The following is a 24,932-nucleotide window of genomic DNA, read 5'->3' as shown; positions in this document are numbered from 1 at the left end:
GTTCCAGTGATTTAGATTTAACTGCTTCTTGTTCATGTAACTGGTTGAGTTGGAAATTGATTACACTGAGCTGGAAGTCTTCTGCTTAGTTTTTCCTCTGTGCTTCATTCCTGCATTTCTAAATATATACTAGACTTCCCTGAGATGGATTAGTTGGATAATGTTGACATTATCTGGGAATTTAGGATTTATTTTAAGCTAGTGAGTTGTTTGGTTGGTTTTGTTCTTTTTGTACAATCTATTTTCAGGTTCATAACTGACATTACCTATATTTCCTACATTTGTCTTTATAGATCTGCAGTTGAACTGTTTGAGACTTACAGCATGGCAGCAATGACTTTCAATCCTCCTGTTGAATCATCAAACCCCCAAAAGAAGGTAGTTGATACTTTCATTTTTTTTTTTTAAAGAAAAAACAAAAACGTGCATGTCTTTTAATTACTTTAACCTTTAGCTTGCTTAATTGTTTTGTAGGTTTTTGTTTTTTCATGTTTAAGAGTTGATTGTAGGATGGATGTTTGGGTTTTGAATTTTATAGAGATGGTCAGTGAGACTGCTTCTCTTGATACAGGATATATCTTTGACGTGACCAAACATCTTTCATTATTATATTTTATTTGTTGGTATCAGCTGTTGTTATTTTTAGCTTTGCTCACAGCTTGGATTTTACTTAATAGCATAAGTAACTTTTAACTCATATTTTAATCTTTTTTCCAGGATAAATTTTTACAAGGGGATTCATTTTTGAATGAAGATTTAAATCAACTAGTCAAAAGACATTGCAGTGAAGTTGCCATTCAGTCACCTCTGGATTTCACCAAATATTTGAAAACATCATTACGGTAGCACAAAAATGAAGAGTCAGTGGACTTCTTGTATATTTGTATGTGGTTAAGATAAGTTGTTGACTTAGGAAATTTTCTTCTTGTACAAGGAAAACTTCCCAAGAATGATTAGGAAGAGGAAGAATTACCCTTTGCATGATACAAGGCTGTGCCCCAATTATGAAACTGTTAATGTCATTAAGAAAGAAGAGGGCTTGGGCTGTAGCTCAGTGGTAGAGTGCTTGCCTAGCACATGTGAGGGACTGACTGGGTTTCATCCTCAGCACCACATATAAATAAATAAAATAAAGGTATTGTGTCCATCTACAATTAAAAATATTTTTAAAAAGAAAGATTTGAAAGCCTTTTTTCCTCCCAATATTTGGAAGTTTCTTTTTAAAACTTAATGTACATATTAAGTTAGTTTTGTTTTGTTTTTGTTTTTGTTTTTGTTTTTTGGTACCAGGATTGACCCAGTGGTGCTTAACTACTCACTAAGCCACATTCCCAGCCTTTTTTACATTTTTTTACTTAGAAACAGGGTTTCAGTAAGTTGTTTAGGGCCTCGCTAAGTTGCTGAGGCTAGCATTGAACTTGGGATCCTCTTGTCTCAACCTCCCAAACTGCTGGGATTATAGGCATGCACCACCAGACCCAGCTTATGTTAGTTTTTAAAATAATCTTTGGGGCTGATAATGTAGATCAGTGGTGGAATGTGAGCCTAACCTGCAGGAGGCTCTGGGTTCAATCCCTAGCACCACACTCACACACAAAATCTCTGGGTTAGATATTACTGAAATTCAGTTTCTATATTAAAATTAGGGCATAAAGCATAGGACGATTAAGACTGAGAATGTTTTTTACCATTTAGCTACTCCCTATAACTAAATATTTTAAAAACTAAATATTATTGTTACTACAATACTATAGGTGGAAATAAAAAACATTCTAAATTTGAGTGAGTATATATTGTATGTAGATTTTTGAGGAAAGAACAAAAATAGCTTGAAAGTGGGCTCAGGTTCATTGGCTCACTTCAAGAAGTAACCTAATTTGGCCTTTTATAAAAAGGATGAGTGTTTATTATGTCTACTTTCAAAGGAAGTTTGAATGTAATCCTAGTACTTTGAAGTTGTGTGTGTTTCCTGACCTGCCCTGGAGGGTGTTGTGGGAAGGACTGCTCCAGGAGGGAAGAACCCAGCCTAGGACTCTCCATCTTGTTTTAGAGACAAAGGGTATCCAGCTAAGGCCTTTTAAAATACAGGTAACAGGCATATTATTAATGAATATAACTGTAAAGCAGTATTTTATGTAACAGCTATTGTCAGCTATTTTCATATTCTAGCAATGGCCTATGAAATATGTTTCTGTGGCCAGCGTGTAAATATTTTCTACTGTTAATAGTTGAATAAATTAGCGGTTTTCTCTGTTTCCTGTTTTTGATGTGAGAATTTTTTTTAAAAAGGATACTAGCCCAACTAAGTAGATCTCTCATTGCCTCGGAACCATAAAAACTTGTTACTTTGGTGTGGAACTTATAGTTTCTTTTTCATGAAATAAATGAAAATTGAAAAATTCCTTTGCCATTTCTGCAGCAAGAGTGTGGATATCAGCTTAAATGTGCATGTCAGTCGTCCCCACAATCCCACCCCAGTACTGGGGATTGAGCCCAGTGCCTCACACATGCTGGGCAAGTACTCTACCACTCAGCTACATGTTCAGTTCTTGTTTTTTTATAACTTTATTTTACTTCTATATATTTTTTATGTGGTTCTGAGGATCGAACCCAGTGCCTCAAACATGCTAGGCAAGTGCTCTACCACTGAGCCACAACCCCAGCCCCATGTCCAACCTTTTTATTGAAATTGTATTTTGAGATAGGGTCTCATTAAGTTGTCTAAGCTGGGCTTGAACTTGTGAACCTCCTGTCTCAGTGTCACGAATAACTGGGTTTACAGATATGGTCTACCACACCCTGTTTTCATATCAGTCTTTTAAGCTATTATGTAATTTGAAAAGTATTTCTTTCTTTTCTTTTTTTTTTTTTTCTTTTTTTTTGGTGGTGCTGGGGATTGAACCCAGGGCCTTGTGCTTGTGAGGTGAGCACTCTACTAACTGAGCTATCTCCCCAGCCCTGAAAAGTATTTCTGAGGTCAAATTTTAAAGGCTTGTTAATGATAAGGAAGGTATGTTTTGGCATGTAAATATTTGCTTATAACCCCCACTTAGATACAAATGAATAATATAAATATTTCTGTGGACAAGAAGGGTTTCTGTCCCCATCAGAGCACAAGTGACCGATACATGTAAAACTATTTATTTTTTAAACATAAAAATACATTTATACTTGGCTTTGGCAGCAGAAACTGTAGGTGAAAAATCACTTTTAAAGCGGGAATTCAGTGACTCTTTCATGTTTGCTTTCTTATTTATGTATTTGTATAGTCAGTTACAGATGATTGTACATCCAGTATTTGAATATCTTGTATGAATTTGGGTATGAAATATATTTGTGCATTAACATAAACTTATCAGTGAGTTTCATTTTTTGAAGCTAAGTGTCACAGTAGTCATACACACACCTAAGCTACATCCCTACTTTTTTGTTGTTGTTGTTTTTTAAATAAAACTGAGCACTCACTATGTGCTTAGCACTGTGCTAGACACTAAGAAGTCAGATGGAATAATAATGGGTACAAGACAGACTCATTCTTCCATTACTTTTCATGCCGAGTCAAGTCATTCGCACAACACTTTTTAAAAAATGTAGCAGTACCCAATTCTGTGTCAGAATAAGTTATTTAATACCTGTGTCATCTGACATAAGGATGGTCTCAGAGGTGTTTGATGGCAGGCTTAAGCATAGTAAGTTTTGAATCCAAGAGACTTAATGTCTTAATGATCATGGAGATCCAATGTGTATTTCAAAAATATTTCAGGTGTTTGTATGTCAGAATCCTTAGCCATCAGTCAATGTTTGTTTTTAGGAAGTTGATACATAAAGATAGCAGAGAACACATAAAAATGTTTAATGGATCATGGAAATGACCTAAGTCTGAACTTTCTTCAAGTGGTAGTGTCTCCCTTTTCTCTCTGATAACTTATTTTGGGGCCTAGGTCCTTAGTGGTGATACAAGAGAAGCAACTAAAGGGGTAGAGATCGCCACCGTGAGAGCACTTTCCCAGTAGACTGCCTTACTCTGCCAAGACAAACACCAGCCAGGACAATTGTATTCTTTATTGGTTTGGGAACATACTTGTGGAACTTTGTGTTTTAGAGGTAATTCAGTTTTAATGGACCAGTAAGCAATTCCTGATTCCTTTTAAGAATTAAACAAGGCCTGTGGTATCTGAGCAGAAGAGAGATCTACAGAGATTGTGGAAAGAGTGGAGAACAGTAGAAGAGGAAGATGTAGTTAAAAAAGGGAAACTGGTATATATCAAAAGGGGTTCACTTTCACTCATGAGCCTACAGTGTCTTCAGAGCCATCACGATGGGAGATATTTATGAAACCCAGTTTGATTAAAAACAAGGAACTTGTAATTGCATTTTTGTTTACTCCAGACTCCATATTTATCCCCAACTGGAGAAAGAATCTGTAAATAGGTTGTACTTGCTATGGATGACATGTGAAGAGGCTTTCCCTCTAAAGGACACTTTCTGCCCAGACAGTATTGTTACTCCCTGCAGATTTATTCCCTACTATGCCTGATTCTTTTTTTTTTTTTTTTTCTATGCCTAATTCTTTAACACCTCTAGGAATCTTATATTCTCTTGAAAAACAACCAATTCCAAATGAATAGGTGACTTAGAAGAAGATAATCTTCCTTCCAGCATCACAGGACATACTACATTCTTACTTAAATCCTTTATTGTCATTTTTTTTAAGTTGGTACCTAACAGTGACAATTCTTTTCACTTTTAGTGAAGACTTTTAAAATATTGTAATAAAAGTAGCTTGCAAATCTATATTATTTTCCATATCAATTTTACTGATAAAGAGTTTGCTACCCAAATTTCTTGTAGCCTAAGTATAAAATGGTAGTGGGTATAGTCCTAGTGGTGATTTTAGATGCATTCTGAATAATGTGATGATTTATTTCATTTAATATACTGATATGGCTATATAATTCACACATGCCTTTTCTTTTTTCTTTTTTCAATGTGATAGAGATTAAACCCAGGGCCTCATGTATGCTCTACAAGTGCTTTACCACTAAGCTACATCCCTAAATCTAGCTGTATAATTCAAATAAGATCTAAATAAAAATTACATATTTCTGACAAATACCAGGTTGTGCTAGTCTATTATAATGCAGTCATATAATTATAAAGACATTTTGGTCAATAGTGGACCATTGTGTGGGTGTCATGTGATGGGGTAGTGGTCCCATAAGGTTATATTGGAGTTAAAAAATTCCTATTGCCTAATGCCATCTTAGTTTGTGTAAGCACACTCTGAGGTTTGCACAATGATGAAATCACCTAATAATGCATTTCTTGGAATTTAACCCCATTGTTGAGTAACACATGACTATAGTAGAATAAGCCCTTTACATTTTTTTTCTTCTTCTTTGGTGGTGCTGGGGATTGAACAGGGCCTTGCCCTTTACATTTTTAAGCAATGTGTCCTTCATAAAGTCCCAAGGAAGTATGAACCTTAACCTCAAGATGGAAGTATACAACCAGGTTGGAATGCAACACAGGCAACAGACTGGGTTCTCTACTTGCTAATAGACAACCCAGTCTCACATTTAGTCTCAGGGTTAAATTTCTATTTGTGCTGCAACCAAATCGACAATTATGTTAAAGGCCATGGGGGTGGTGTGGGATGGGCAGAGCTTAGCAAGCATCAAAACCAAATGAAAAGCCTAGAAAGGCCAGTCTTGCTTTGTTTCTCAATCTCATTATCCTGCAGTTTTCATTTTGGTTCTAGTCAGTTAGGCCAGTAATTCAATTGTCAACCCATGGTAAGCCAAACTACTTGGCTACTAGTTTCTAGAGACTTGATAAAATGTTTCCGGGATATTTTAAAAAATGGGACAGTACTGTGCATTTGTTACAGACTGGTTACTTGATTTAAAAGGAAACCTGTAGCACTGTACAAACTATATCAAACTGTAGCAGCTCGAATTCTGTTGGCAAGAGAATGGTGGTTCAGTAAGAACTTACAATGACATGAAAGCTGTATGGTGTATTTTTGACACTTCTATTTTTAGAATATGCAAAAAGTTGGGGATTGTTTTTTTTTTTTTTTTTTTTTTTTTTTTTTTTTTTTTTGCGGTACTGGGGATCGAACTCAGGGCCTTGTGCTTGCGAGGCAAGCACTCTACCAGCTGAGCTATCTCCCCAGCCCGGGGATTGTTTTATTCATTTTTAAAATTAGTAAAAAAAAAGTCTCACAGCGAAGGTTAGGATTTTTCATGTGTTTATAATTTGAAAAAAAGTCTTAAAATTTAATGAAACCAATGGAAAGGTAAAGTTTGGGTTTTACTTTAGAGAAACATTTCATTTTTGAAGTCATAGTTTGCTTCATACTAAGAATGAGAAGAATCCATTATACTTAGCTGATAATTTTGTACAGCAAGGTTTTAAAAATAATTCACATTAAATGCCAAGTAATACTAGGATCAATAGCTCTTTAGTTAATCAGAAACAAAGCTATTTTTCATGGGAGTCTAGCCTGTCTCAGATGTTCTGAGTGTACATTTTTTTTTAGGCAGTTTGTCTTCAAATAGTGAGATAGAACCACTAATGCTTCTAAGTCATAGCCACATCAAGAAAGCTATGTCTAATAAATATATAAGTACAGTGTCAGTACAAACCTTGCAAAATAAATAAATCTACCTCAAACCCCAACTCAATCTGCTTTTGCTTTTAAAAAATGGTTAGGTTTCTTGTTAATACACCACGACTCAGTAGATATTAAATTATACATCATCCTAAATTCATTCTGTGAAAACCAAAAATGGAATAATCTGTGAATATATGAGCAATAACCTTTAAAAAATGTTTCTACATGTAAAGAGAAATCCTGAAGAAGAGTGCACAATAGCACACAATATAGGAACTAAGTTGAGTTACTTTTAATGAATCTTATGTTATAGGACATATTTACATTTGCAATGCCCAAAAGCTCCCACTTCTCAGTCATAAAACACATGGCTAAACTAGTTTTCTTGTTTCCAGACCTCTGTGCCTCCTGTTCCCAGTTCTCTAAGTTGGGTTGGCACACTCTGGCCCTTGGGCCAAATCCAGCCTGCCACTTTTTTTTGTATGGCCCTTGAACTTATAATAGTTTTTACTTGTTTAAGTGGTTGAAAAAAAAATCACGCCCATATTTGTGATATGTGAAAATTATATGAAATTCCAATTTCAGTGTTCATAAATAAAGTTTTATTGGAATGCAGCCATGCTTATTCATGTACTTATTTGTCGGTGGCTGCTTTTGCACTACAGTGGCAAAAGCTGAGTAGTTGCAACAGAGGCCATATAACCCTCAACCCTAAAATATTTATTATGTGACCCTTTACCGACAGTTTTCTGGCCCTTGCTCTAAGTCAATAATTGCAAGCCTCGGAATGGTTTTCCCAACTGCCAACATTTATAAAACAACAATTCCCTGGGCTTCTTTGCTTCATTCATCAGTAAATTGGTTCGTAGCTTCTAGCCTCGTGCCATCTTGTCCTCATTACGGACTTCACATCTTGTGTGAAGAAGGCTGCAGTTCATAAATCATCGATTTCCAGTTTAAGTCTAGTGAAAATAAATTATATTTTTATATTTCTTTCCACCGTGTTTGTTCTTGACTTTGACTTCTTGCCGATAGGTCTTCACCTGTAATGTTGCATACATGGGCTTATTAGATATTAAAAATGAAGATGCAAAAACATTTATAACCTAATAAGGGTTCATAGTTCAGTCAACAGAAACCTACAACTCTGGTGGCTGAGTTTGGGGGACAGTCTGTTTCCTATGAATGCAGTGATTGGGGGAGAATGGGAACCCAGGGGTGCTTTACCATTGAGCTATATCCCTAATCCTTTTATTTTTAATTTTTAAAAATTTTGAGACAGAATCTTGGTAAATTCTGAGACTGTCCTTAAACTCCTACCTCTGCCTTCCTAGTTACTGGGATTATAGGCATGTGCCACCGACCCAGCTAAACATATAGTGTCTGAATATGATGTTCTTAGGAAGCAAAACATTAGGCCCTTTCTGGCCTGGAACACTGTTCTTTAGGGAGAGAAAAAAAAAAAATACAAAACTTTTTAGCTCAAATACATTGTTCAACTTTTGAGAAAAGGTGAAATTCTTTTAATTGTGCATCTATTATTTCAGAGAAGAGTAAGATGAATATACTTTACAAGTTCTTAGATGATGATTATTGAAACTTTAGATGTGGATGTTGTTTAGAACAAATAATGTGAACTATGTCACCAGAATAAGTGGCAGAAATACCAAACATTTTCTTATGAGCCTGTATAAAGAAAGAGCCCCACCATTTTTTTTTAATACACATACTCTTTCCTGGGAACATCATCATAGAGGAGGTCTGTGCGATGTAAATTCTCATTGTTGCATCTATTGCTATTTATAAAGAAAGCTTCCCTAACTTTAAACAAAGTTGTGAAGTCGACTAAATGATTCAAAATGTCTGCTTGCTGCAGGAAAATTGAATACAAAGGCAATCATCTGAATCACTATCACTCTCTTCCTCACTCCTAAAATATAAGCAATTAGTCATGTTTATGTGGTGTGCATGTTACTCTTAAGTCAAATTTCCAGTAGTTGTATTTTTAGGTACACAGTGCAATCTTGGAGTACACAGAGGGCTACTTAAATATAGAGTAGTACCTTTATGACAGATTAATGAGTCTTGGTGAAATTTCACTCTCATTATAGGAATTATAGAGGTGATGTGACATTATTACATCTGTACTTGGTGTTAAATTCTGGATATAGAAACAATATTTTGAATTTTGATCACTGCTCTTATGGTTAGTTATTTTCTAAGTTTGAGAGACTCAACATTGGTGCCTAGTTCTAAAGCTCACTTGGCAAGCTCTTAGTTGAGGCACTGATTGCTTCAGCAACATTGGGGCATAAAAGAAAGCGAGTCTGGAACTTTAAAATTTGAGATACCAGAAGTTTCTCAAGAGATAAAGTTCTGAACCTCCTCAGAGATTATCTGGTGCTGTGATGTGGATTGCTGCCATAGTTGTGGGATTTCTTTCTGAGTCCTTAAATACAAACCTTAACAACCAGACTCTCTTGGAATAGATGGATATGCAGATATTTTGATGGAGGCCATATCCTGTATTTAGCCTTGCTTCTTATTTTGAAGAGTTTTACAAGTGTAGTCTGGGGCACCAGTTATTTTGGAAGATGCTCCTCAAATATAGAAATAGGCTCTTAATGCATTGTGCTTTCTTTTGAGCTGTTGTAAATCCAGTTTGGTTCTATCGAGATGTATCAGTGAATTCTTTTTTTGTTTTTTTTTTTTTTTGGTGCTGGGAATCGAACCCAGGGCCTTGTGCTTGCAAGGCAAGCACTCTACCGACTGAGCTATCTTCCCAGCCCCAGTGAATTCTTTAAAGGAAGAAATTTTACAATTTGACATGAGAAATTTAGGAGTGTGATAAAAATAGTGAAGCTCTGTTGTGTAAGCATTAATGTCTTCATGATGCTGTTGGTCTCCTGTGAATTTTAAATCTTAGAATTAAACAGAACAGGTGAAAGTGGGTTTTAATGATCCCTTGGGTTCATGAAGAAACTTAAGTGTCGCTGGGTAGGTGGTGTGTGCTTATGGTCTCGGCTACTTGGGGAGGCTGAAGCAGAATCTTCACTGGAGCCCAGGAATTTGAGGTCAGCCTGGGCAACACAGCCGGACCAGTCTCAAAAGAAGCCCTATGTGAAAAAAAGAAACTTAGGTTTGGTTTCCCCACATGCTTTTCTTCAGGGTTGATGTGAATAATCTGCTTTAAGACAGAATGAGATTACTTTGTATATGAATACTCGGCAGTAGGCTGGCAACTAACACCCTAAATTTATTGCATTTTCCAGATGGAGGCTGTTAGATTATTTGTTTTCCTTTTAACCGTCACATCCTGGATACCAAGTTTTTATTTTTATTTTTAAAAATTGAGGCAGGGCAGAACTGGGTGTGGTGGCACACGCCTGTAATCCCAGCGACTCAGGAGGCTGAGGCAGGAGGATCGCCAGTTCAAAGCCAGCCTCAGCAAAAGTAAGGCACTAAACAACTCAGTGAGACCCTGTCTCTAGATAAAATATAAAAAAGGGCTGCAGGGCTGGGGAGATAGCTCAGTTGGTAAAGTGCTTGTCTTGCAAGCACAAGGCCCTGGGTTCGATCCCCAGCACCACAAAAAGAAAAAAAAAAAAAAAAAAGGGGGCTGCAGATGTGACTGTTTAAGCGCCCCTGATTTCAAAACCTGGTGCCTCATCCCACAAAAACAAACAAACAAACAAATGAGGCAGGAGGAGATGGAGGTTGTCGAGTCTAAAATAAACCTAAATTAGAAAAACATAAAATAAAGAATCCAAAGGAATAAAAGCTGAATGATCCAAAAAAGCCCGTGGAAAATGTTCACATGCGTTATTAATAATCAAGACAGTTCTTTGATGAAATAAGGCCATTGTGGCACTTGGGGCAAGTTGGTTGCCCTTTGGGGGCCTTTGCTTAGTTATCTACAAAATAAGGAGACCTAAAAGTTTAAAAGCTCAAGTTACTTATGTCTTCAGAGCCCTGGCCCCATCTTAAGGCACCATTCCCACTTGTGTTTGGGGGACATTGGGAAAAGACAGCTGCCCTACTAACTACGCTTTACTGAGCAGCTTCATTTGAGCCAGTTTCAGAATGGTGTGATGACATTGTACCTGGGTAGCACATGCTGCCCTCCGTCACTGTCGATAATCCATTGTGTCACTGGACAAGCCACCCACAGGTTTCTCCTCCTTGTTTTGGACATTTTCTGAGGCTGGGAGCTGAAGAGGTGATGGGAGTCCTCGGGGCTGCTTAGTCGACTTGGTGAACTTCTTGAATTCACTTGCAAAAGAGATGCCCTTTCTTTTGTCTTCTCGGGATGACTGTGGGTGGAAAAGATTTTGCCTAGATGTTAGGTCAAACCCAGGGCAGTGGGTCAGAGAAAATTCTTTCCACTTCCATCTTTAGTGAGTAGAGCTTTGGGAAGAAGGGCCAAGGGACTCACCTCTCAGGCCTTATTAGCCACACAGAGAGTACATTTTTTCCTACACAGTGAAAACGAAGCCCAACAATTTTCTCCCACTTAAATTCTGTGACTCAGGAATGCTCTCTTAGATTTTACTAGCTCCCAAATCTGGTTACAATGTGATTATGAATAGAGAGTGATTTATGAAGAGAGCAAATTAAATTTAAACTTTACCTGTACCTGCTCCTTTAGCTTAAGGATGAATTTTCCTGCACCTTTCCACTTGCTTTGGGCTTGAAACACACACTCCTGATCCAAAAGGACTCGCTGTGAGGACTTTGGGGTAGAAGACTTCTTGTTGGGCATGTCTTTGACCACCTCTTCCAAAAGCACGTAGTCCCCCGGGTTGGGGTTGCTCAGGATGCTGTAGGAATATTTGGCTTTGCATAAGGTCTGAAAGAAAAGTTATGATCAACTGAATGAAGTATCTCCAACATTTGCATTCATCCTAAATGGAAACTGTAAGGTGGAAAAGTGGCACAGACTTTGAGAGATGGAGGGAATCTTCCAGATTATGTTGACCAGTGTCTTACTTTACATTTGTGTAATTGTTCAACACACTTTCTGAGGTTACTTCATTTAGCTTCCCAATGGTCTAATTTACATGAGGAAGCTGAGACAAAAGTTAAGCAGATTCCAGAGCATGCACAGCTAGTAAGCAACAGAATAAAGACTGGAACCTAATTTTCCGTACAGGCCCAGGCTCATAGACACGAAGGTCACGCAGCCAGTGAGGAACAGAATCCTGTCCCCCAGGAACCCTCATCCCACAAGGCTGCCTCTTTAATGCAGTCTTGGATGCTGAAAGATTTTAGAAGTCACATGGTCAACCTTTATTCTGTATAAGAATATCTTTCATTTATGCATTTATTCATTCATTAAATGGTTAGTGAGCACTGTGTCCCAGATAATCTGCTTTACTTTGGGGAGGCAAAGATGAGCAAAAGAATCCAGAATCTGGAATACAAAGTCATAATTTAGGAGACTAGCATTAACCCAAATGATCACACAAAGGAATAGCAAATTGCACTTCAGTAGTATTTACCACAAGCTAGGCATTGTACTAAACACCTTACATAATATATTTACCAACTTAATCCTCATAACACCCTAGTGAGGAAAGTACTGTTATACTATCTCCAGGTTATTTATGCAGTGTCATCACAGGGTGTGTTGGAGCTAAGTGGAAAAAAGGGCTAGTGAACGCAGACAAGGTAGGAGTATTTACACAACAGGAATAAATAGGGATTTTTTTTTTCACCCCAAAGAACTATTTTACCAGCACCCAGCCGCTGAGGCACATATCTGAGATCTTCCTCAGGACCTCAGAGTTAGTAAGTAGTACAGCTGGGTTTGAACCTAAAGCAACTTGATTAAGGGTCTCTGCTCTTAACCATTGTGCTCTATCCCTTCTCAGGTGCTTAATGAATGCAAATTATGAGGAGGCCATAGCTGGAAAGGAAATATTTCTCTGAAACCGTGTAAATAAAGAAGCCGGAGGTAGAGGAAGGGAAAGGGTCAGAGCAAGCCTCCTGCTTGTCTTCTTTAGGAGCCTTGAGAGGTGGTCATTAGGTATTGACTCAAGCATTTCTAGAACAATGAAATGACCATTCTGTAGAACTTCCTCCTAAGTCCACTACTGTCAATGCTTCACAGAGCTCTAGACTCATTGTGGACACTAGCTAAATATCTGTTGAAGGAATGCACTAATATTTCCTAGCTTTCAGAAGCACACTCTTCCTTTTCAGGTCCCTATTATTCTAGAATTTCATTCATTTAAAAAAAAAAAAAAAGTGAGCTGTCAATGCAGACATCTAATTTGTCCCAGTAACTTATACTGACAAAAGGAATGAGGTGAGGAGAGTTGTGTTTTTTTTTTTTTTTTTTTCATGCAGTGCTGGGGATGGAACCCTGGACCTCATGCCAGGCAAGTGCTCTACCAAAAAGCTATGCCCCCAGTCCTCAAAGAGCAGTTTTTACCTGCTGAATGACATCCTGTGCGGTGCTGACACGGGGTGCTTTGATTACCGTTCGAGGTTGCTCAGGAGAAACATCATGCACTTGGACAAAGAAACTCTCCTCCTCTGAGCTCAAGATCACCTCTCTGTCATCTTGAACAATATTTTTCTCTTCTATGGTCTAGGTTAAAAAAGGAAAACAGTAACTGGTTAGGTGATGCAGAATTAAGAAAGAAATCTAGCAAGACTTTGAGCTGTATCTTGGTAATGTAGAAACAACCTCTTAGTTTTATGTTTCATACATTAGTTAATATTTCATGAACTATTCTAAAAGGATAGTCTTCCAAGAGGAAAAAAGTATTGTATTTCTGCTGAATGACACACTCAGGAGGTCTGGCCTAGAATTAGCTAGCTCATCTGCTCCTATTAGCTATGGATTTAGAGAGTCCAAATCAACTGTACATCAATTTGTAGAAAGAAAATTCACCATTTTTTCAATTACCGAAAGCCAAATAAGAACACAGTAAGTTGCATTTAGAGAAACCCATCCATTCCCATATAGAGTTTGAGCATTTAAGAAACTGTTAGACATCTGAAATGTGAGCCATGAAACTGACACTCAGACAAGCTGGATGAAAAAAACCTACAGTGAAAAGGCTGACATGATACAATGGCCGAAGGTAAGCCACACTGAAATTATTGGATGGAATTGGAGAATATCATGCTAAGTGAAATAAGCCAATTCCAAAAAAACACAGGCCAAATGTTTTCCCTGATAAGCGGAGAATGGTATATAATGGGGGTGGGGTGTGGGGAGTGAGAGAAGAATGGAGAACTTTAGATTATGTAGAGGGAAATGAGAGGGAGGAGTGTATGAAAAATGGTGGAATGAGACAGACTTCATTACCCTATGTACATGTATGATTTTATGAATGGTATGAACCTACATCATGTACAACTATGGAAATGAAATGATGTACCCCATCTGTGTACAATGAATCAAAATGCAGTCTGTAAAAAATTTTTTAAAAATTATGAAAATTGGTTATTGTGTTAACTTTAGGTAATTGGCTTTCAGTGAATTTTGTATATGTAGATATATAAAAAGATATGCATACATGTATTTATGTATATCTATAGATGATATATAGATATGTTTCTTATTTTAAAAATCCAAACAGTATAGAAGTATATCATTAAAAAAGCAAACTTTGCCTGTTTTCATCCTTTTTTCTTTTCCCCACTTCATTCTCCACAAAATAAACAAAGAACACCCCACTGTTGTTAGGTTATATATCCTTCTAAACATTTGTTATGGATACACAGATATCTTTTGGTATATGTGAATAAATATACACCACAAAACTTCGGCATTATGTGTTTTAGCTATAATGTGAGTATGAGATGGCTCCTGTCTTGTCATCCCCAAGTCTCAAATGAGAGCAGCTTTAATTATCTTCTGCAAGAGGAGGAGGGAAGGAGAGGGAAGGCAAGTAAAGAGTAAGCAACCCATCTCAGGGGTGAGGACTTGGCAGGACAATCCTATTCCCAGTATCCAGGCTATGAAATGGTGCTAACCAAGCAGAAGGATCCAAGAATTACCGCCACCATCCGGAATTTCCAGCCAACCACATGACCCAGAATTGTCCCTTTTGACATTAAAGTTAGAATGGAAAAGTGCCACCAGGTGGTGCCAAACTGTAACCAAGACCAGAAAGGACGGGTCCTGGAGCTTGCCAGACAGCTGCACAGACCTGCCCCAATCAATCATTTCACTACCTGTGCAATGGAAGGCCTACAATTTACACAACTAAATTTTTTGTACTCAATTCATTGTCTAATGGTGTGGGTGGGTAAGGAGAAGGGTTATTATCCATTTTATTACATAAAATGAGATTTGTACCCTTCTACATATGCCACTCTGTAACTTGTTTTTTTCTCCCCACTTGAAACACTATTTCATGTCCATTCCAAGAGATCTTACTGCATTCTGTGATGTGGCTGCCATTGCACTGACCATGTTTAGTCTGAGAGTGAGGATGGGGTAATTCACATGAAACAAGAAATAAGAAAAAAAGTTCTAGGATGCTGCCTACATTGTCCCAACAACAACACGTCACTTTTAAGAGGACTCCTTAGAGCCCATTCAGAACTTGCTCATATTTAGGGAGTTTTCAGTCATAAAAGTCACAAATTATGAGCAGAAGATAATAATAATAGCCCTAATTATAGCCCCTTTTCACTTCTTATTTTTGTATATATTGTCTATGCATTTGACAGTAAATTTCTCGATAATGTCGTTTTGTCAAATAGGATAGTTTCTATTATAGATTTTACAAATTAGGACAGTGAAGTTTACAGAAGTTAGGTGACCTATTCAGGATTATCTAATTTGTGACACAGCCCTGGTTTGTCTGATTTCAAATCTAGTAGGAGAGGGAGACACATTGACTACAGGAAGATGTGGCTGACAGCCTGATAGCCCAGGAGGCAAAAAAGTAGTACACAGGGCAAGCTGGAGAGGTCAGAGGTCACAGACAGCAATTTGGGCACTTTAAATTTATATAGGCAAACTACTTATATATCTTACAATTTCCATAGGATAAAATAAATGGAGATACTGATAGCCTAAATCTATCAATCATGATAAGTACCTGTTTGCATTCAATGGCTGCTAAAGTCACTTATTCAATCAGAATATTTTTTCTTTTCTTTCTTACTTTCTTTTTTATTTTTTTGTAAATAAAAACTATTTATTTATTTATTTATTTATTTATTATTTTAACTATTTATTTATTTAGTAGATAAAACTAAATAAACGAAATGCAGTTTGTTTTCTTTTGGGATAGATTTTAGTCATTTCAAAAATCTCCCCACAAAGATATATCAAGGAGAAGTTGGTGTAATTCTACTCATCAGGTAAAAGCTTGTCAGCTTTCCTTTCTAATTTATCCCCCTTTTTCTTCAAAATGCTTCTCTTCCACCAGCATTTATTAGGCATCTACTCCTGAGATCTCTACTACCTTCTGTCCTACGCATTTAAATTGTCTTCAAGGCATCCCCAGACTCCAGACTCTTCAGTCCTAACCTCGGAATGATGTCCTCATGGGACCCTTGCAGCCTGTCCTTGCCTCCTGTTAATGCCTCCCGGCTGCCTCCCACCCTGCTGGGTGTGGACAGTCCACAGGACTGATGTATTTCCAGCCTGGGCAACACAAGATGGCCAAAGGAAAAACCCTAAGACTTGAGTTCTTTTTACTTCTGACCCTGTGCTGATCGTAAACTCTCTGAATCTGTTTCCCTATGTGTAAAATGGTTTCCATTACATCATGAACTCATTAAAATAGTGGTTTTTAAAGACTCTTCCGTGTTATAAATGATTATATAATATATGGTTTGAAAAATTTACTTATTCACTGACGTTGTCACTTAGAGAATACTTTTCAACAAGGCAAGACAACTAGAGATAGGAAAAAAATTAGAAATTAAAGATGGCTTTGAAAGTCTGGCTAAGCCCTCTGATATTTTCTTCTGAAGTGATGATCATTAGGAGTGCTTCTAATGACTGTTCTCTGCCTGAGAGGGAGAGGAGTCTGGAGAGAGTTACATTTCTTTGCTTAAACTAAGTGTCCTTTCGTGGTCCGAGGCAAGGTTTGGGAAGGAAGGGGTGGCTCTGGGTCTCAGAGCATATACTGGAGTTCTAGGGAGGCTTCAGGTCATGTGCACAGTAATCAGGGAGTGAAAAAGTGACACCTGAAGGCTAAAACCTGTCATCTCCACTGTGCCCAGTAGGCATGAACCACTCAAGCTCTATTACGAGCCAGAAGGAGCAGGCCAGATGCTCAGAACAGGACCAGGCACGTATTATATGCTTAATAAATTAAATAAATTATATGCTTAATAAATGTTTTTAATCAAACTATTGAATTGGTTCAATTGCTTTGTTATTGACATATCATGAAGCCTGTCTATGCTGGAACAATGACCTTATATGCTATTTCAAAAATGGCAGTAAGGTAGTGAGGAGTTAATCAGTTTATTCAGGGAAAAAATGGTTAGCAGGCACAATGATACATGCCTATAATTCCAGCAACTAGGAGGCTGAGGCAGGAGTATTGCTAGTTCAAGGCCAGCCTCAGCAACTTAGTGAGACCCTAAGCAACTCAGTGAGACCCTGTCTCAAAATAAAAAAATAAAAAAAAATTAAAAGGACTGGGGATGTAGCTCAGTGCTAAAGCACCCTGGGTTCAATCCCCAGTACCAAAAAAGAAAAGAAAAAGAAGTGGCCCATAAACAAGGTCAAACAGAAGTCAGCCTATTTGGGGTCAAGATGGCAGAAGTTGCTTTCTTTTCTTTGTGGGGATGATCTTGGAAAAACATGTAATATAAATTTTTACTAATTCTTACCAAGGCTGAGAGATTATTCTTGATTTATAAAATTATGGAGATTATTCTTAATTTATGAAATTATGGAGTGTTTACAAACAATGCTGTTTTACTCACCAGCACAGAAACTTTTATAGGTTGATCCCTTATCTGAAGTGCTTGAGACCTGAAGTGTTTTAGATTTTGGAATATTTTCACAGACTTTACAGGTTAAATGTAAAATGATGTCCATTACATCATGAGATTATTCAAATAGTGGTTGTCTGTGATCTTTCAATGCTATATGCAATATATGGTTTGAACAATTTAAGGATGATCAACCTGTTTTAGCTAAAACTTTAGCAGGCACTAACAAGAAAACATCAGCATCAAAATGTAGAATTCCTAAGACCCTGCATTACAGAACACAGGACTCACCCTTATCTGAGGTTTTGCTTTCTGCAGTTACAGAATCATGGCCTAAAAATATTAAATGGAACATTCTAGAAATAAATAGGTCTTAAGTTCTAAACTGGGTGCCATCCTGAGTAGTGTGATAAAATCTCTTGCTGCTTTGTTCTGTCCCTCCTGGGGCATGAATCCTCTTTGTCCAGTACATCTGTAATGGACTACCTGTCCATTAGTCGGCCACTCAGTCTTGGTTATCAGATCAGCTGTCATGGTGTCATATAGTGCTTGTATATAGGGTTGGGTTCTATTGAGGTTTCAGGAGGGCCTGGACCATATCCCCTGTAAATAGTAAAGAGGTACTACTAGAATGTGACCCTCACAACATCTTTTCATTGTTGGTTGTTTGAGACAGGGTTTTGTTAAGTTGCCCCAGCTGGCCTCGAAATTTTGATCCTCCTACTTCAGCTTCCCAAGTAGCTGGGATTGCAGTTGGGTACCACAGTGCCCAGTTACAACAATGTCTTTTCATACATACAAATAAAACAATGGACTCACAGCTGATAACATGCATAGGAACCCTTTAAGTTCTTGCTTTGTAAAGGATGATTTTTTAAGAATGAATATCTGTAATTTAGAGGTAACCTTCTTAATATGTACAGAAAAATAAAATCATTTCCCCATATTTACTTAAGAAGAACAATGTACACCAAATTGCAATGAAAGAAGCTCAGGGTTTGAGGTGGGTGGTTAGTGGTGAGACGGCTAACCACGGAGCTGTAACTGTATTGGCTGCTCCCAGGATACACTTACTTCCTGCTGGGTTTTTAAGACAATCCTGCCCACATAACCTTCTTCTGGAAACCAGCTGCTTAAAATCTGCATGATCTCTTCCTCTGGACCAATGGCTCTCTGGAACGGTTGTTTCCTGCATTCATTCTTTTCTTTAGATATAAAATACTTTTCTTCCATCAGAAAATAGTCTGTGGTGATAGGTTTGGTGTCTTGTTCAGTTGTCAGAATCTAAAGAAAAAGCAAAAGCAAAATTGGGCTCACTTCTAACGAGTGTAGCACAAACTAAATTCAAAACAAGTCTTCACCATGTTCAGATAGGTTTCATGTGCAATTTATAAGCAAAACCTCCTCTGGAGTGATCTTCTTTTTGGAAGATCTAAGAATTCCTGTTATATCCAAGAAAGATTGTTTATGTCCACTCTGGGCAATGGTACAATTTCTCCATGATCCCCAGACAGCATAGCTATTTTTCCACTGTTGGAGCGAGAGCTCCTACTGAATTACAAACTTTAGATTTCTCACTCTATGAGTTTAGCCCTTTGTAATCTTGCAGCACAGAACCTATTTCAGCTTTTACTAAAATAATCTCTTCTTCTCACATTGGAAATACTCAATCACCTTCTCATGGAAGGTTCCACAAGGCCAAATTCTCATTGGATCTAAGTTGCTGGGAATTCTCCTTTCAGTAAACTCCTGACAGTGTGCCTAAAGGGTTATTTTCTTTGTTGGTTACTGACCCTATGCCGTTAAATGAAATGGTCATGACATGGCACCAAAACCAGTCAGACCTGGGTCTGAGATTTGCTTGTAAGACTTACTATGAAATGTTGGACAACTTAATCCCTCAGAAATTCAGTTCTGCCATCTAAAAATTAAGAACAGCAATAGCAACATTCTCTTAATTTTGGTTTGCTTTATGATTGAGGCATAAAGTGTGACTTGGGTATAGTATGAGAACTCAATAAATACTAGTCACCGTTGTAGATAGGTTACTGATGTGTTCATTCTCATTCCTGACAGATTACCGACAAAGGGTGATCTCAAAGGGAATAAAAGGTCAGCCATGATGAAGAAAGCCCCTCTGTTACCTTTCTGGAAAAGTGGCTGAATAATGAGAGAAAGCTGCCACCACCTGACCTGGATTTAGCAAACCCACTCCTCCCCAGGCCTGTGACAACCACATAGGGAGCAGAGTCAGCACCTTCTCACTTGGAAAGAAAGCAGAATGTAATGTGCTGAGATGGTGGAGTAGAAGATTCTCAGAAGATTCCGATCCCTCCATCTCTGCCCGTGGTCTAAAGTGGACGCCATGGCACTGATTCTGTGGGGGCCAAGGCAAACAGGTTGCCTGGAGCTCGGAACTACTACTTCAGGGATAATTCAGAATATGGAGCTGCCGTGAGAGGGTCAGTGTCTGCCTCCCTCTGTGCTGAGGACTTTTTTGCAGATATGTGGGGGATGACAATAAGGGGCTGCTTTGTATGGGTGGACTAGGAGAAGTTTTCTTTATTTTACAAAACCTCAGCAGTGCTTTGTGATAGGGAATGCTGAAGTTCATGGATTGATTGATTAAAAACAAAAAACACAACACACACACACACACACACACACACACACACACACACATACACGGCAGAAGTTTCTGTTTGATAATCTGTAAAATGTGATACCTAATGGTTTTCTATGACTCCACCTAATTATAAAATGTTGGCTAAATTGTTGGCTGATCCATACAGATGTACCTTCAAAGGACAGAGGCCCTTATTAACTTGGTATGGTTGTTCAGTTGGTTTTTAATTTCCCCACACATTATATGACTCCAGCTACATTTCATCATACACCCTAATTTCAGAGGGAACTCCAAGGTCACTGCCCTTGACCATTGCTCCCCTTGGCCTATCTTCAAGGGGGAGGAGTTCTGAAGTGGGTTAAGAACAGAAGAATCAAGGATAATCAGCCACCGTGTCAAGCAGGGGTAGAGCTGCTAGTGTGTGGAGAACAGGAGTCACACACGGGCCCTGCTTTGCCCTTTAGGGAGCTGCCCTTTCCCTTCTTGATGCTTCTCTTTGTTCCTGGTCTCCCTCTCTTAGAAGTCCTGCCGTGGACAGTGATTCTGCCTGCCAAAGGCCTCCAACGTTGCTACCAGGATCCAGAGCAGAAGTGGCCTGGCTGACGGGCTTAGGCCTGTTCTGCTCAGGGTTGGGGATAAGAGGCTCACGTTCTCGTTTAGGTTTTCCTCGCTTCTTCATATTACCAGATGGGTAGGACCTCGAAGGCCAAGATCAAGTGCCAGAGGGACGTGGGGAGGGAGGGCTCCAGGTGCAAAGGAAAACCTTAGGCTGCAGGGGCTGGAGATGTGTTCTTGGCCCATGTGGTTCCAGAATCATGCTCTGGGAATTTGGTTCAACTCCTAGGATGGCAAACGTACTTCATTCAGCTCCTGTGTACATTCTGAATGATTAGTAAGGGCCTCATTATGAAGGAAGGTCTAGATGTAGAGGGAAAAATTATATATGGTTGGAAGGCCATTAGTTCTCGTTTTTATGTTTCTAGAGCCCAATGTTTTATGTGATTGAAGAATTGTTAAAAAATTCTCTGTGGTTAAGGTAACTTGTCTGGTAGTGGTACCAAGAGTCCTCAGGTCATTCTTTTTTTAAAAAATATTTTTAAAAATTTGTTCTTACTAGTTATACATGATAGTAGAATGTATTTTGACATATTATACATACATGAAATATGATTTCCCATTCTTCTGGTTGTACGTGATGTAGAACTGGTCATGTAATCATATATGCACATAGGATAGTAATGTCTGCTGCATTCTACTATCTTTCCTATTCCCATTTCCCCTCCCTTCCCTTCATTCCCTTTTGTCTAATCCAAAATACTTCTATTTTCCCCCACCTATCCCCTCCCCACTTATTGTGAATTAGCATCCCCGTGTCATAGAAAACATTTGGCCTTTGTTTTTTTTTTTTGTTGTTTGTTTGCTTTGTTTTGTTTTGTTTGTGGTGCTGCAGATTGAACCCAGGGCCTTGTGCCTGAGAGGAAAGCACTCTATCAACTAAGCTATATCCCCAGCCCCCTGGCCTTTTGTTTTTTGGGACTGGTTTATTTCACTCCTTGGCATATATCCAAAGGACTTAAAATCAGCATACTGTAGTGATGTGGCCACATCAATGGTTATAGCAGCTCAACTCACAATAGCTAAGCTGTGAAACCAACCTAGGTGCCAGATGAATGGATAAAAAAAATGTGGTGCATATACACAATGGAATATTACTCAGCCATAAATAAGAATGAAATTATGACATTTGCTGGTAAATGGATGGAATGGAATTGGAGACTACCTTCAGGTCATTCTTAGAGTTGATTTCATTCACAAATATTCAAAAGGTATATAATCAATACAGACATTTATGCATTGATGTCCACATGTGTATGCTTACACACATACTCACACATATGTATACACATGTATACATCTATATACATCAGATTCAGAGTCTCCTAACCGTGGGCCCAGTAGACTTGCCTGTTGGAGAAGCTGCTTGGCTTTGGTGCCTCCATTTATAGTAAAGACAGCAAAGGGCTCTGGACCTGGAACCCCATGCACTGTGACTCTGTGAGTCTGTGAACATTTTCTTTCTTCTGTATTAAACATCTGTAAAGGAAGAGCACATGATTTCTCATTCATTCTAAATAATATATTTCTAGTTCTATTCAATACAGAGGTGATGTACTTAGAAGTATGTAGAGGGACACATAAATGCAAAATACAACAACCCATTTTATAACCTGATATTAATGTGGAAGGAGAGACAATGTACATCTTCCTTAATAGTCTAGGGAGGTTATTTAATAGCACACCACCAAAGAACTAATTTATTTTCAATCAATGTCTCTTTCTATCCTAATTAGGGATTGATGTTATCAGAAATGCATGTTAGTCCTTACTTATGAACTAACATTCTATAATATCTTTTGAGTTCCATATCTCTTCAGTGGTTTGGTCTAGAATTTTGAATAGTAAGATGATAAATAAAAAGTCTGCCCTTAGCTCACTGTCCAGGCACACAAATAATCATAATCCAAAAAGTATGTCCATTAGGAAGAACTTGGTGGGTGTGTAACTCACAACTCTTTGAGCATTTTGCATATTAAGATATACTGGATTCGTTCGAAATATGAAATGGTTTATGGAGGGTCTATAGTGAATTGGACATTAGGCTTAGCCCTGGAGATTCAGGGACCAGTGAGATATTATTCCTGCACTCAAGGGCTCCAAGCTGAGTGAGAAGCGAGAGGAGAAAGTGGGCCATTGTAAGAAGCATGGTAAGTTGCTTGGGAACCCATAGGAGGATTGGAGAAAAACGGGGTGGCGGGGGCGGGATGGCGCTTTCTGAAAGTGGTCTCATCTAAATCTTGAAGGACCCGGTGTGATGATCTAGCAGATAAAGAGAGGAACAAGGGGCTCCCAGATTGATGCAGCACCTGTGCAAAGACTTAGCAGGGGCCTAAGTCAGGGTATTCCGGGAACCTGAGCAAGGTTGGTGGCTCAGGTTGGTGGCTCACATGTGGGAGAGAGAAAGTCTGGGCCTCAGGCAATGCACACTCCTGCAGGCCTTCATGGAACTGGCTAAACTTTAGACCAAAACTGGAAAAATGGCAACTTGAGGGCTGAAGTGTTTTAGCATGAACTCTACTGTTATTTGGGGTGGAGAGGAGAGGTTGGTTGTTTTGCTATGCTCGCACATTGTGTCTTTGTATAATCAGTATTGAGGTATTATTTGCATACCATAAAACACACATACTTCAATTGTATGGGTTAACCTGTACTATGTTTTTAAAGAGGTAAAAAGTTACCAACATTGATAAAGATGTCCTGGTTCTTCTGAAAAAACCAAAAGATCTGGTGCCCAAGAATTCCCTGCTGTCTGTCCTGGAGTCTCTGCCTAGCCCCTGTATGTGTATTTTTACCTCATTCTCTTGTCACCCTCCTGCACTGGATTTTTGTTACTTCTGATTTAAACTTTACCCTGAAAGCAATGGAAAACCAAAGAATTTCTATGATGAATGACATGATCAGATTTGGGTTTTGGATCTGTCTGGGGGACTCTAAAGAAAGGCAGAGAGGAGGACAACCCCAGTGAAAAAGTGACCATTTAGGAACCCACTGTCATAGCCAGGTGAGGATAGATAAGGACCAAGGCAGTAGGGATGGACAGAGATGAATGTATCTGAAAAATACTAGGTCTTACCTGGAGGGCATAAGAGAGAGGGAGAGGTCTAGGACGATGTCCAGTTATTGTCTTTAGCAATGAAGAGTGATGTCCTTTACCATCAAAGAATGCATACTTACCAAGCATAGATGCTGCCACCTGAGATCCCCAAGGATGGCATGGTGTGTACAAAAAATAAATAGATATGTGGTCTTTGTCCCCAGCTGGCTTGTCAGAAGTCCCAGTGACAATCTGGGACTGGAGATTAGCATCTGAATCAGGGGCAGGCTTCTGAGACTGAACCATTAATTTGTGGGATCTGACACTAACTCCAGGTGAATAGCAACAGAATCAAATCTAAATGCAAGATCCCAAGCTGGTGTTGGAAGGGAGGAGCAGGGGTGATGGAAACGACATACGTTTTGGTGTCAGAAGCGTTGTGAGTGAAGACAGTTAATTCACAGCATTTGTGCAATCTTCAACTCTAACAGATGTGAGGGCAACCAACCCAGAACTCGGCAAGAAACCAGCTTAGCCTCTCTGAAAGCCTCTGATCTCTGCTGTCTAGGACCAGAAAGTGAGCCCTGTTCCTGCTTGTCAATCTTCTGCACAAGGTGGAGGTCATACTTTCCTCCACCCTGACTAAAGCATTGTTCTCAACCTTGGTCACACACTGGAATCCCCTGGGGGATCTCTCAAAAGACAGATGCCTGGGTGCCCCAGCCACAGATTCTGATTTAATTGGTGTGGAGTGTGGCTTGGGCACAAGGATACTTTTAAAGCTCCACAGGTGATAAAAATGTCCAGTCAAGGTTTTTGTGGAGTGCTGAAAGGAAAAGGAGAAAAACCCAAAGAAATAAGGTCAGGGACAGAGAGAAAAGAGACTGACAGGGGTAAGGCAAAGAGAAGGCCAGAGAAGAAGGCAGGACTATTTAGAGGTGGTGGCAGAAGTGGTCCAAGCCAGTGCCATTTTTGTGAGCACAGGTGCCTTTCCAAAGCTCCGCAGGACTATGCTGCAGTGTAAGATTGATGTAACAGTGATCGGATGATTAAACATGTAGAGAGGGTGATCAATGGAAATACTTTCAAATATATTTTTAATTTAAAGA

The 24,932-nt window shown here is 38.7% G+C and overlaps 2 protein-coding genes across 4 annotated transcripts in view; one reads left to right on the top strand and one right to left on the bottom strand.

Annotated features, from left to right (window-relative positions):
- Positions 1-1,329, top strand: part of Noc3l (NOC3 like DNA replication regulator) — a 32,766-nt gene extending 31,437 nt beyond the window's left edge. The window contains exons 20-21 of the mRNA XM_047553364.1: positions 294-378; positions 718-1,329. Coding sequence (XP_047409320.1) covers positions 294-378; positions 718-846 — 214 coding nt within the window. The 3' untranslated portion in view covers positions 847-1,329. The remainder of the gene's footprint in view (positions 1-293; positions 379-717) is intronic.
- A 4,900-nt stretch (positions 1,330-6,229) lies between these two features.
- Plce1 (phospholipase C epsilon 1) overlaps positions 6,230-24,932 on the bottom strand; it is a 280,344-nt gene continuing 261,641 nt past the window's right edge. For 2 of the 3 annotated variants that reach the window (XM_047553006.1, XM_047553008.1), the window contains exons 28-33: positions 22,137-22,265; positions 18,620-18,829; positions 13,056-13,214; positions 11,250-11,468; positions 10,723-10,932; positions 6,230-7,662 (exon numbers count right to left, since the gene is read on the bottom strand). In XM_047553006.1, coding sequence (XP_047408962.1) covers positions 10,747-10,932; positions 11,250-11,468; positions 13,056-13,214; positions 18,620-18,829; positions 22,137-22,265 — 903 coding nt within the window. In that variant the 3' untranslated portion in view covers positions 6,230-7,662; positions 10,723-10,746. The remainder of the gene's footprint in view (positions 7,663-10,722; positions 10,933-11,249; positions 11,469-13,055; positions 13,215-18,619; positions 18,830-22,136; positions 22,266-24,932) is intronic. The other variant, XM_047553007.1, reaches the window with a different exon arrangement.

The sequence above is a fragment of the Sciurus carolinensis genome, chromosome 5 (genome assembly GCF_902686445.1).
Source record: "Sciurus carolinensis chromosome 5, mSciCar1.2, whole genome shotgun sequence".
Classification (NCBI taxonomy): domain Eukaryota; kingdom Metazoa; phylum Chordata; class Mammalia; order Rodentia; family Sciuridae; genus Sciurus; species Sciurus carolinensis.
This window is presented reverse-complemented; position numbering and strand designations above follow the sequence as displayed.